At 47.8% G+C, this 13,883-nt stretch overlaps 1 protein-coding gene across 1 annotated transcript in view; it reads left to right on the forward strand.

Annotated features, from left to right (window-relative positions):
* The first annotated feature begins 2,650 nt into the window (after positions 1-2,650).
* Positions 2,651-13,883, forward strand: part of Fam120b (family with sequence similarity 120B) — a 38,385-nt gene continuing 27,152 nt past the window's right edge. The window contains exons 1-3 of the mRNA XM_051164149.1: positions 2,651-2,818; positions 7,899-9,208; positions 12,463-12,643. Of these exons, the coding sequence (XP_051020106.1) occupies positions 7,916-9,208; positions 12,463-12,643 (1,474 nt within the window). The 5' untranslated portion in view covers positions 2,651-2,818; positions 7,899-7,915. The remainder of the gene's footprint in view (positions 2,819-7,898; positions 9,209-12,462; positions 12,644-13,883) is intronic.

Consider the following 13,883-nt stretch of genomic DNA (forward strand, 5'->3'; position numbering starts at 1 on the left):
GGCCAGACACTTGTTACCGCCTGGCTTGGGTTTCAGAGCCCTGAGCTCTCCGCTGTCGTCTGGTCTGGTGCTGGTGGCCCAGCTAAAAGAGCAGTAACACTTGGAGAAATCTTTTCTCTTGAACCTCCAACTGAACTGGAGGTCTTCTGGCCAGGATCTGTTTCGTACTCCACCCTTCTCGGCCGGAGACAGAGTCTTGAAGGGACTGCCAAACTTCCCTCTGATAACTCACAAGCCAGGCCTTCATCACCTGCTCTGATCTCAGCATTATCTCCCACAACTGCTCAGCTCTGAACACTCGATAGCTTTTCTAGTCCAAAGTTTCAAAGTCCTTCCATGGTCATTCCCCAAACATGGTCAGGTCTGTCACAGCAATATCCCATGAACCTTGGTACCAACTTTTATCTTCCTCGGGGCTTCCATTACTATGATTAAAAATGCCGTAACCAAAAGCAACTTGGGGAAGAAAGGTTTTATTTGGTTTACATATCCTGGGTCATAGTCCATCGAAGGAAGCCACGGCAGGAATCTGGAGGCAGAGACTGAGTTGAAGCCGTAAGTAGCTTGCTTACTGTCTTGTTTTCCTTGTTCAGCCTGCTTTCTTATACAACTCAGGACCCTCTGCCCAGGAGTGGCTGGGAGTGGTACTGCCCCCAGTGGGCTGGGCCCTCCCACGTGGACTCATTGATCAAGAAAATATCCTACAGAGTTATGTACAGGCAATCTGATGGAAATGTTTTCTCCACTGAGGTTTCTCTTTTCAGATAGCTCTAGCTTGGGTTTCTAGATTGCAAAGGTCAGCGGGCCAAGCAGCAGTTGCGAGAGAGAGAGAGAGAGAGAGAGAGAGAGAGAGAGAGAGAGAGAGAGAGAGAGAGAGAGAGAGAGAGAGAGAGAGAAAATGAGTTTAGGGGTTTGAATGAGAGTGTCCCCCATAGGCTCAGATGTCTGAACACCTGGTCCTCAGTTGGTGACAGTTTGAGTAGACTTGGAATGTGTGGCCTTGTTGGTGGAAGTATGGCCCTGGGTGGTGGGCCCTGAGGTTTTAAAGCCGTAGGCCACTCCCATTTCATTCTCTCTGCTTCCTGCACAGTGTTGGAGATGAGAGCTCTCAGCTGCTCCAGTCGCCTGCCACACCTGCCTTCTACCACACTTCCCCACGGGGATGGTGACTCACTCTGTGGTTGTGATATTTTACCAAAGTCATACAAGAGCAACTAAGATAGCAAGAAGCTATGCCGAGAGAGGCAGAGATGAAGGCTGGGTTCGGGGGGCCGTTGTTCTGGCTCCACCCCCTCCCCCAAATCTGCTAAGACAGAATAGTATAGCCGCCACTCCTGCAGGACTGAAGCATGTTGTTAGGGTGATGGCAACGGCAACTTCCGCCTCATCGTTTCTGGAGACCTGGGAGTTGTCAACGAAGCCGGAAGTATAAGCAAGTGGCTGCCCCTGGAGGTTCCTCAAGCTGTCATCAGGGCAACCGCAAACACCACTGTCCTGTTCCAGGCAGTAATGTCCAGGGAAGACTTCACGTCAGCCGTGGTTGCCTCAGAGAGACTCTGTCAAGCACTGGCCCTGCTGTGGTAATGCCTTAGGAAACTGCTTTGGCCATAACGCCTTGAGACGGCTCTTAGATAACCTTGCTCAGTTACTCCAGACCTCATGACAGTAAACAGGAGATGTTTTTACTGCAAGCCCCAGCTGCTGCGCAAAGCCACCAAGTTGCTGCTACCTCTGGCTGCTGAGGAAGCACCCTGGAGCTATAAGGCTATAGAAAGACTAGGAGCCAGGACACCATAAGGCTAACACAGGCAGCTAGGTGTGTTGATTCAACAGCTATTCTTTTAACTGATTTATATGTCTGTTCACTTTACACTCTGATCTTGGCCCTCTCCCTCCTCTCCTCTCGTTCCCACCCTCCCTCGTCTTCCCTCACTCCCTCTTCCTTATTCCTCAGAAAAGGGGAGCCCCTCCCCCACACCAACCCATCAAGTCACATCAAGACTGAAAGCATCCCCTGCCCCCACGGCCTGGCAAGGCAGCCCCACAGGGGGAAGTGATCATAAAGCAGGCAACAGGGTCCACGGCAGGGACATCTCCTGCTCCCCTTATTAGGCCACCCACATGAAGCCTGAGCTGTGGGAGTCAACAGCTATTAAAGGCAAAGCTGTAACCTTGAGATCCAAGTGTTTCCAACAAGGGAGCTACACTTCGCCTAGTGGGGATTTCCATCCAAAATACAGCCCCCCACACACCCCACCCCACCCCACTCCCGGCTTAACACAGCCGAATGTGGCGGCCTACAAGGATGGCCACCCTAAACTCCACCCAATAAAGTGGCCCGCATCATTGCCGTGTCCGAGCTGCGCCGCCCTGGTGCTCCTGGGGAGTGCCGCGTGGATGCAAGCCGTGGTCTGGTGGGTGTAAAAGGGGTTTCCAGTCAGTATCCTCTGCAGGTTGTCTGCAAGCGCTACGGAAGCAGAAGCTCTGCCGGACAAGCCCAGTGCGCGGTCCGGCCTCCCAGGGGTGGGCGGGCATCCTCATCCTTGGCTGTCCCACGGTTGCTGGGCAACGGGTTGAGGCGTCCCTCTTCCTGAGCACCACCCACCGCTCGCCCCTAACCAGCTCTAGCGCCTGCGCACTACATCCTTTCGTCTCCCGGGGTCCCTGCACTTCCAGTTACGTAAGCTCAAGCTTTACGTTGTCTCACTAGGCACGTCTTCGGGCGGAAGTGCAATGACGGAAGCGGAAGTGGACACGCGTGAGACTGCGGGTCTGAAGTCTAGCTGAGGGGTCCGCGGCTACTGCTGAGCTCCTCTAGGTACGCCGGGCTGGGGACGGGCCCTCGGGCTCTGCCGTCGCGGCTCCGTGTCCCCGGCTCCTCCCAGCGTCCCGTCGGCTCGCCCTCGCCGTGGCCACACCCCTGCGTCCTGGCTGCGCTTGCGCCCGCCCGGCTGTTGCCGTCCCTGGTGTAGGGGAGAGGCAGCCACCCTCTTGCAGGTGCAACGGGGTGGAAGCTCCTCCTGAGCCCAGCTCCAGGACGCTGGGGACCAGAGAGGTAGGGAAGGGACCTGGAAACCCCGCGGTAGGGAGATGTGGGACGAACTCGAAGTGATGGAGAGGCCAAGGGGCTGGGCCTCTGCCGTGTTGAGTTCTTCTAGGGTTGGGGACCCTCCTTTTGGTTCAGGCTTTTCTACGTACCTCTCAGATCTTTCTATCTTAGGGACTTGCTGTTACTCACGGCCACGTTCTTCAGGCAGTCGCTCATCATTTCTCTCATATTTCCTGACCTTGACTGACTGACTCAGGTTAGTGGCTGCTTTTCCCTTCCCCGTTCTTTTGAAAGGCACCAAAAAACAGGTGCGTTTCTTCTCTTGCCACCCACCTTGACTGAAGCACCTCCTAGTTTAAAAAGAAAGGAATTCTACCCAGCCAGTCTTCCATGTGTTGATATATGTGAATAAATAGCATTTGAGGTCATTTTGTTTTCAGCATTCGGAGATTCTGTTCTACCTCCAGACTGGAATATATTATATTTATAGAGCTGATAATGAAAAGTTCACGAATTCAAGTTTTGAGACTCTCTTTGCTTTGTAAGCAAAGCAGGTTTTTAAGGCATTGGGAAACGAACCAGCCCTCTGTTCATAATTGGAGTTCTTTTAAAAAGGAAGTCTCCCCGACTGTATGTTGTCGGCCCTTTACAACTTGCCGTTTGGCTTTATCTTGCTCCTTTGCAAGTCTCGTTGTTCCCAGTCTTTCCCCTCCCCGTCCCCTCCACCTTCAAGGTGTGCTTGGCATTTGAGGGAAAGGTCTTGTCTTTGGGGAGAACGTTGCAACTTCTGTGTTCCAGGTATTAATTTAATTTAATTTCTGAGTTGACTTCACCTTGGTAATAAAAATACATTCCACACAACGGCATCAATTATTGTTCTTAGAATACCAACTACAAATAGTTTTAACTTTATTGTTAGACATTATTTCTCTATTTTGCTCTCTGGCTTTAATGGCAATCTGTAAACTGTGAGCGGGTTCTCAGTCTTAACTTTGTACACTCGCCCTTGGTTTTATTCATTTACTTTTCTGAGTAGGCATTGGTCCTAGCAGATGGGAGACTGCCAGGCTGTGTTGTGATGTGACAGACATGGATGCCGTTGTCTTGAAAGGCTCAGCCTACTGGAAGGGATTCTCAGAGCATCTCAGGTTATATAGAGCAGTAGAACTTCCATCTAGTAGGAGTGGACTGTTGGGAAAGCATCCTCATCTAGGCATTATGTACTGCTTATGTACCTAGTAAGACTCTATTAACCTACATGTAAACATGCCCTAACTTATTGTATATTGTTGGGGTTTTTTTCCCAATCATCTTGCAATATCTGCTTTAGGAAGCAAACAACTTCCTTATAAGCATTTAGCAATAAATAAAAGTAATAATAATCTTTGGGGAAATTTTATTTTACAGTGTACTAGCTGTGTGCTGTGTGATAGAGGCTTCCTTGGGAAGTGTAAACAAATGCCAGGCCACTGACATCAGACCGAAAACTAGGTTCCAAGGAACCAGTATGTTTACTGAAGTTATTTACAGGGACATGGGTGACTCAAAGGCAGCTCTGTAACCAAAAAGCCCACTCCAGTGTGGGGAACAACTCAAGGAAACTGCATCCAGGAAGCTCTCTTGCAGGCACCCGGACTCTTTGGAGAGCTTTGTCTCTTGTGCAGTTATGGCTTTTGTAACTTTGGGGTGGATCCTTATGAGTGTTAGAAGTTTGGGGCACTTCCTGAGTCTTACCTGGTTCCCCGTCCAAGAAGGAAATGGGTCTTGTGAATACTGGGCAGTTGACGATCCTTTAATTATCAGATGTGTTCTAATGTCCCATGCCTTCTCTAAATGTGTGTGTGTGTGTGTGTGTGTGTGTGTGTGTGTGTGTGTGAGAGAGAGAGAGAGAGAGAGAGAGAGAGAGAGAGAGAGAGAGAGAGAGCGCTTTTCTGAGATAGTTTGGGATTCACAGTGGGAGAAATTAACAGGTAAAACACTAAGGGACTGGAGAGAGAGAGAGAGTGCGCTTTTCTGAGATAGTTTGGGATTCACAGTGGGAGAAATTAACAGGTAAACGCTAAGGGACTGGCGCCTGCTCCATTTAAGTAGCAGGCTTTCCATTACAGGGTAAGGGAGAATCGAAAACATTTGAGTAAAACCAAGGCGGTATACGGAGCCTGGTTTCCTGGAAAATAAGGAAAAGATAACAAGAAACTCATTGCTGTCTTAGCTGCTTTGGTGGGAAATACTTAAACAAACAATAGCGGTAGACAGCAGCAGCTCCAACACGGAGGCTGTGATGCTCACGGCAGCATCATCAGTCCAGGAGAGGAAGGAGACCCCTGTTGCTCATCTCACTGTCTTCACATGTGTTGTGGCTGATGCTGGAGGCGTCTGTCATGGCTGGTCATGGCCCTTGTGGCTGTTACTTGTGTCCTATTAGGACGAGTCTCTTGGATCCTAGCATGCAGAGAATACCTTGGAGAAAAGTGGCATTTTCTCACTGCATAGACATGTACTCTGTGAATGGGCAAGATTTATATTTGTCTCTCCTGCTTGCCTTTTTTTTTTTTCTTTTAGTTTTAGTTTTTCCAAACAGGGTTTCTCTGTGTGGTCCAAGCTGTCCTGGATTCACTTTGTAGACCAGGCTGTCCTCAAACTCACAGAGATCCATCTGCCTCTGCCTCCCAGAGTGCTGGCATTACAGATGGGCACCACCACGCCCACTCCTGCCTCTGCCTCCCAGAGTGCTGGCATTACAGATGGGCACCACCACGCCCACTCCTGCCTCTGCCTCCCAGAGTGCTGGCATTACAGATGGGCACCACCACGCCCACTCCTGCCTCTGCCTCCCAGAGTGCTGGCATTACAGATGGGCACCACCACGCCCACTCCTGCCTCTGCCTCCTGAGTGCTGGCATTACAGATGAGCACCACCACGCCCACTCCTGCCTCTGCCTCCTGAGTGCTGGCATTACAGATGGGCACCACCACGCCCACTCCTGCCTCTGCCTCCTGAGTGCTGGCATTACAGATGGGCACCACCACGCCCAGCTAATCTGTGTGCTCTTACTTGTCTGTCCTCACTAGCCTTTGTCTTCATATATTCCTTTTACAAAGCCTGTCTCCTCCATACTGTGTTGGATAATATTACAGGAAAAAAAAAAAAAAGCATTCTCTCCCAGAAAAGTGTTAGGAGTAGAAATATAACCCGGTGGCAAAATGTTTGCCTGCATGTGTGAGTCCCATACACACTAAAAACAGCAGCAGCAGAAAGTGTAAACTTCCTAATGTGGGACTCATACCCAGGGATCTATCGGACACCCTGCTAGTTGAGATAATCATGTCACCAGGCTCACTACCTACTGCAGTAACGCAAATACTGTCATCGCAGTTCTATGATAAGTCCTTACACCATAATATATACATACATTACATATACGTGGGGTACACACGTCCGTAATATTAATAACAAGGCTTCTTTAAATTTTAACGTAAAATGTGTAATATTTGTGTCCCCCCATTGATGGCTAAATTGCTAATGACAACTTCAGACTTCAGACTACCAGTAGGAACTGGTGCCTGTTAGTAACCAGTAAGTTCTTAAGTGGTAGTCCTGTGAGGGTGCCTTTAGAGTTTTTACAGTTTCTTCATTGTTATAGTGGAGCTTATAGCTTTTCCACACATCAGTCAGTTTGTTTACAGGTTAGTGTTTGTGTGTGTATGAGCATGTATTTGTGTGAGCGTGGATGTGTGTGTGAGCGTGGGTGTGTGTGTTTGTGTGTTGGCGTCTGTGTTTCTTGTGAGCCCAACTCTGCCTAGCTGGTGAGTACACTGACGATGATACAAGTCTCTCTACCCTAGGTCTTCAAGACGCATTATTTTGTGTTGCTTTTTGTATATTAAGGATTTGTTGTTGTTGTTGTTAACATTTTATCAAAGGACTTAGTGGCTGAGGATGAAAATAAACCATTAACATGCAAGTTTTCTTGTGGATTTTTTTTTTTTTTTTTTTTTTACTATTTATGGACTTTGTCTGCCTGAAGAATGTCTTTCATTCACATATAAGGACATATGTAAGTACATCTCACTAAGTAAAGAATTCTGGTGATACTTTCCCACATTTTGAATTCTGACTCTTGAAGTATTTTGTATCTCTATTTCACTCTTTTTATGAAGTCACCATCTCAAATGTTGTAACTATTTAGCATAGTACATTTTTATATAGTTTTTAAATTAAGCACCTTTATTGAGTGTACTTGGCACATTTACCTGCATAGTGTGACAAGTTTTAACACTTGAGATAAGTATATGTATCAGCAGAGTCATTGCAGTGTCTGTGTTCTTGGGCTTCAGAGACAACCCTGTTAGACCACAGACCCACCCTGTCACATAGGAAGAAGCCCAGCCCCTCGTGCCAATCCTCCAGAAAGCCTTGAATAATAATTTTGCTTTCATTTTGGTGCCTTCATGCCTTGTGACTCCTGGCAAGTAGGCTAGGTCATATGGTATGGAATTAACACTCACACGTACATGCACGCATGCACGCACACACTCACTCACGCATGCATACACACACACACAATTACAATCAGAAATTCCCTTTGTTTCTTGTAAACAGAAAAAATTTCTCTCTTCTTCCTTCAGGACCTCATCGTGCTGTCTGTGTATTGTCTTTGTGAACGTCCCGCTCTAGAAAGTAACATGTGCTTAATAATAAAATTGCCTCCTGCGTTCCCATTGAAAACGTCCCGGTTGGTCGGTGTGTCATGTAGCATGGTGCTCACTTTTCCCGAGCATTAAATGATGGCTGTCGAGAAATGATACAATAGTTCCTGATTGCCGGTTTATTTTGTTTTATTTGCAGACTCATAAAACCCAGTCATGGGTGTGAGGGGTTTGCAGGGCTTTGTGGGAAGCACTTGCCCACATATATGCACAGTAGTAAATATCCCCAAACTGGCGGAGCAGCATCGCAGCAGGTACCCCGGAAGTACGCCGACCATTGTGGTGGACGCCATGTGCTGTCTCCGGTACTGGTACACACCGGAATCTTGGATTTGCGGCGGCCAGTGGCGAGAGTACTTCTCGGCTTTGAGGGAGTTCGTTGCGGCCTTCACGTCGGCCGGCGTCAAGCTGATCTTCTTCTTTGACGGCATGGTGGAGCCGGGCAAGAGAGATGAGTGGGTAAAGCGGAGACTCAAAAACAACAGGGAGATATCCAAGATTTTCCACCACATCAAGTCGAAAAGAGACCAGCCGGGCAGAAACATGTTCTTTATCCCGTCCGGCCTGGCCATATTCACACGGTTCGCTCTCAAGGCACTGGGCCAAGAGACTTTCTGCTCGTTACAGGAGGCCGACTACGAGGTGGCCGCCTACGGCCTCCAGCACAACTGTCTTGGGATCCTTGGGGAAGACACTGATTACTTGATTTATGACACGTGTCCCTACTTTTCAATTGGTGACCTCTGCCTGGAAAGTCTGGAAACCATCATGCTCTGTCGAGAGAAGCTCTGTGAGAGTCTCGGCCTCCGTGTGGCTGACCTTCCCCTGCTGGCCTGCCTGCTTGGCAATGACACCACCCCGGAAGGCATGTTTGAGAGCTTCCGGTACAGGTGCCTGTCATCCTACACAGCTGTGAAGGAGAACGCTGGAAAAAGGGGAAATACCATCTTAGCTGTCTCAGACTACATCTCCAAAGTTCTCCGCTTGCATCAAGGTGAGAAAAGGGTAGAAGAGTTGCTGCCCTTGGGGCCAAACAAAGCTCTTTTTTATAAAGGAGTGACATCATATCTCTTGCCAGGGCAGAAGTCTCCGTGGTTAATTCAAACACCCAAAGGCGTAATAGCAGACAAGCAAGTGGTGAGTTTAAACCCCGAATCCAAGCAAGAAGTTCCCATGTGTATAGATTCTGACTCCAAGCAGGAAGTTCCCATGTGCATGGATCCTGAATCCAACCAGGAAGTTCCCATGTGCACAGATCCTGAATCCAAGCAAGAAGGTTCTGTATATACCTGCCCAGAGTTCAAGCAAAACCTACCTTCGGAAACAGACTCTGAATTTAATGTAGAAACACGCATGCGCCCACACCCTGAAATTAAACAAGAAGATGCCATGGACATGGAACCTGAGATAAAACAAGCGACCACGGTGTCAGACTCCGAAATCTTAAAGGTGAGTGGATGTGCCTCCCCCACCTCCAGCCACAGTGTCATGTTTGAAAGTACATCTACCAATGGATTTGATCATGATGGTTTATTGGGAAGATACAGACCAGAAACCTCTTGGTTCTAGTTAGGAAGAGGGCCCATGTATATGAAATGACACTGTAAGTACATTTGATACTGTCTCGGGAGGAGGGTGGGAAAGGCTGTAGGACTTCCAAGGAGAGGATGCTGTGGGTTAAGGAATGAAGAGAGCGCTCCCCGTGGAGTCAGGCCTTGCGGAGGACTAAGTCAAAGGTGGGGCTATGGGACACTACAGATGTAGTGACTAAATCCCTGTCACTGTGAGGCACACTGGTGGCCTTTCCAGGCCAGAGGCTGAGGCTTGAGGCGAGGGAAACTTGGAAAGACAGAGTGTAACCACAACCACAAGTTGTTAAATGCGAGGAGTTTGGGCTGACTCTGTTAACGTCCTGTAAGCTTGAGAGTTCAGTTTGCTGGAGACTCACTGTTCAGGTTTTCAATTTATATGAGGTTTCACTCTAGACACAACAGCCCTGTGAAATGGTTGCTTTTCTAGTCATCCCCAGCTCTGCCGTTCGGGCATATGCTAGCCCCAGCTACACGCCCAGTCCTGTTTTCTTGCTTGTGTGGGTAAAGTGGATAGGCACAGAAATGACCAAAGGGTACAAGCTCAGAACCAGCCGTGGCTTTACCCACAAACTTTTGAGCACGACATTGTGTCACTGTCATTCAAGCTGCAGACCTAGGCATTCTGTCTCACTTTTTAGTCAGGGTCTTGTTGTGTAGCCCTGGCTGCCCTGCCCTGGCACTCACTATGTAGGACAGGCTGGCTTTGAACTCACAGTAATTTGCCTACCTCTGCCTCCCTGGATTAAACGCTAGGATTAAAGTCATGCACCACCATACCCGACCTTCTCACTTTTCATAGCCAATCTTTCTGAGTCTTGTTATATCCATCAGGCGAGGATTTAGTTCATGCAGTACCACTTCCTGCAGCTGTAGACATTGCTATGGTGATTGTCAAGAACTCCTCCTGAGGGACTGTTTCTAGGTCATTTGTCATGCTGGGTGGAGAAATAAAGACCTTTATTATCTTGCATTTTCTTGTAATTTAACCTCCCAGTGATCTGGGAACTTTTTAAGTAAAACCTGTGTTATAAGGAAAACAATGAAAAGGGTTATTAAGACTCAGATCTCAACAACGAGTCCATATAATTAGGCCTACTTCGATGCATATAAATTAGATCCAAATATTTGACAGCCCAGATCATCCCAGCATAACAGTTAAATGCCTTTTGGTAGACAGTTTAGATTTAAAATTCTGAATAATACTGTAGCTACAGCATGACCTTTATTTCCATGATAATGAAATTTGTTCTTTACAAGTAAAAACAATGCATGAAAGTCATTGTAGACCTTTTAATCTAAACTTCTTATTTAATGAGGAAGTTGGGTTTAAATCACATCCTATGGCTTGGCCTGTGTTGTGCAGAGGACAAATACATATGTTGGAACGTGATTTGCTAGTTATTGAAACCAGGTGCAACATAAGAAAAAAGGGAGAGAGTGAGAAAAATTGAACAAACAAATTAATACAGCACAGCGTCTGTTGTTATAATGAATGAAAATCCCAAATCATTTGATTTTATCAATGAAGACTCAGGAACCAGATGCTGGGCCGAAAACTTGCTAGCTCAGAGCAGAGGAAGCGCCCAGCTGACCTTCCTACAGCTCATGTCCCAGAGGAAAAGGCTAAAAGCCTTCTACTTCTCCACTCTGTGTTTGGTTTTTTGAGACAAGATTTCTCTGTGTAGCCCTGGCTGTCCTAGACTCCCTTTTGTAGACCAGGCTGGCCTCGAATTCACAGCGATCCGCCTGCCTCTGCCTCCCAAGTGCTGGCATTAAAGGTGTGCGCCACCGCTCTGTGTTAAATACCTTCAGCTCAGTGTCCCTCCTCTCTACTTACTCCCTGTCAGTTGGTTTCCTGCTCCGCCTCTTGACCTAGCATTAGCTTTATTAAGTCCCGTGCACAGAACGCCCTCGAATTAAAGGTGTGTGCTAAGCCACTTTCTGTATCAGTGTGCAAGCTGGGTGCTCCCCATAGACTCATGTGTTTGTCCCCATTGTGGCAATGGAGAGGGTATGGGACATTTAGGGGGTTGGGCCTAAAGGAGAACTGTGCCCTGGGAAGGACACTCTCACCTCTTGGAGTGAGAGTGTAATGGCTGGATTGCCGTCTTTCTCGCCTTTGTCCTCGGCTGGTTAGTACTACCTCTGAAATGTAACCACAGTCACCTGGCTGACTGATGTCTTGTTCATGTACTATTTCTGCCATTACCATATGGGACAGTGTGACAGCCAGAAGGGCCCTGCCCAGATCTGGACCTATGCAGGTACCATGCCCTGGAACCTCCAGACCTATGAGCTAAATAAACAAAACCTTCATTTAAGAAAAGAAAGGAAGAAAGAAAGAAAGAAAGGACAAAAGCTGTGTGAGTTAGGGCTGAACCACACCAAACAAGAAGCTGTTCACTGTCTCATGGTTGACAATGGGATCAGATGCCCCCCAACAAGCTTTTAACACCAGGCAGTCAGCTGGGAAGGAGAGGCAGGTCTGTGGAGAACACAGGCCACGGCTGAGGTGAGCTCAAGAGGGTAGGAAGCTGCAGTAAGAAAGACAGATCTGTGCTTCTAGAACACAAGGTGAGAGAGAGCTGCGATTGGAAAACAGTGTCGTTCCGTGGAGTGAGTGTAGCAGTTTCTAGGAGAGCAAAATGGTAGTAGACACAGAGATAAAGAAGATTCCAGACCTAGTGGGACCAAGAGTGTCATGGTGAAGTTTGTGGTAGCCGTTCCAGTGTCTTACACAGGGGAGCAGATTAATCTGGTTTCAAGAAGACAGCGTGGGGGTAGTGTGAGTGAGTGGTTCCGGTGAGAGGCTGGGGCTGGTGGCATCAGTTAGGAGCCCTTCTAACAGCCATGATGGAGAATGGTGAGCATGTGTTTTTTGGGAGGCCTCAAGCTGACATAATAATAAAACATTGCACAGGTAAGTAGAATATCGGCAGACTGGGGGAGACAAGAGGAGGGTAATACAAGGAGAGCTTGACCTTGTTAGACCAAAAGAAAGAAAACCTAAATGCCACTTAACATCATGTGTTTGAATGACAGTTCCTCGTTTGAGTCTCTTAAATAAATTGGTAAGCGGTATTGACTGTTTGTGTTTGAATCTTTGGTCAGGTTGCGAGGATGCAGCACATCCACTCAGAAAGCTACCTCGTGTACAACATTATGAGCAGTGCAGAGATCGAGTGCAGCAACACCCTGGAGGATGAGCTGGACCAGGCCCTGCCCAGCCAAGCCTTCATCTACCGCCCGGTCCGCCAGCGGGTGTACGCACTCTTACTCGGGGACTGGGAAGGTGAGAGCCAGTTGGTCTCTTTCAGCAATGCTTCTTTTTGGAGATGGATTCTGAGAAGTGTAGGACAGTGCATTCTCAAAGGACAAGCAGACAACAGGTTTTGTTTGTCTGTAAAATCTGTACTTGAGAGCACCATTAAAGATTAATGATATAAGACATTACTATCTCTGTGAGTTCGAGGCCAACTCAGTCTACAAAGGGAGCTCCAGGACAGCCAGGACTACATAGAGAGACACTGTCTCAAAAAACAAACAACAACCACCACAAAAAACAATGGGGAGCCCCTGTCCTCCAAACAAGTGCGCCCCAGGGATTGTTTTCAGCTTGGAGCACCCCGGTGATGAAGGCTTAGAGTCAGCCTTGCTGTTCCTTTTTCTCTCTGCCCCTGCCCAGTGCCCGCTCTTTCCCAGGTGGTTGAAATCAGCATCTTTCCTCCCTGCCTGAGAAAAGAGGCCAATACCACTTAGAAATGTGCAAAAGTTGTCCACACATGGGTTTGAGGGAAGAAACCAGAAATACAAACAGACATACATAGTTAAATAGTCCTGGGAAACACAAGTGCTGGTTAAATAGGAAAGATTTTCCAAAGTATAAAGCGTTTCTTGGAGAGAGGTGGAAGGTCTCACAAACTGGGGTCAGTCCTTGAACTGACATGACTTGATTAGGTACAGTCGTCAGCCTTGTAGGTACAGTCAGCCTTGATCTGTTCCATGCCGGAAGTCAGTTTTGGAGTGGAGCCGTGGTGTGTGTCTGGTCCCAGGCTCGTGTCTGAGCACACCTTACCCTGTCTGGCCACTTTTCTTCCCTCTCTACTTCGCCACTGTGTGAACGTACTTAGTAAGAACTGCTGCTGCCTTATGAGAGTCCTTTCTGATGTTTAATTTATTTTATGTATAAGAGTGTTTTGCAGCCAGATGTGGTGGTGCACACTCAGGAGGCAGAGGCAGGCAGATCTCTGTGAGTTCGAGGCCAGCCTGGTCTAGAGAGCCTGTTCCAGGACAGCCAAAGCTACACAGAGAAACTCTGTCTTGAAAAACAAAACAAGGGGCTGGAGAGATGGCTCAGCGGTTAAGAGCACTGGCTGCACTTCTAGAGGTCCTGAGTTTAATTCCCAGCAACCACATGGTGGCTCACAACCATCTATATTGGGATCTGATTCCCTCTCCTGGCCTGCAGATGTACATGTAGACAAAGCACTAACATACTAAATAAATAAATAAATAAAACAAAAAATAAAAGA

Source organism: Acomys russatus, chromosome 21 (assembly GCF_903995435.1).
Source record: "Acomys russatus chromosome 21, mAcoRus1.1, whole genome shotgun sequence".
Classification (NCBI taxonomy): domain Eukaryota; kingdom Metazoa; phylum Chordata; class Mammalia; order Rodentia; family Muridae; genus Acomys; species Acomys russatus.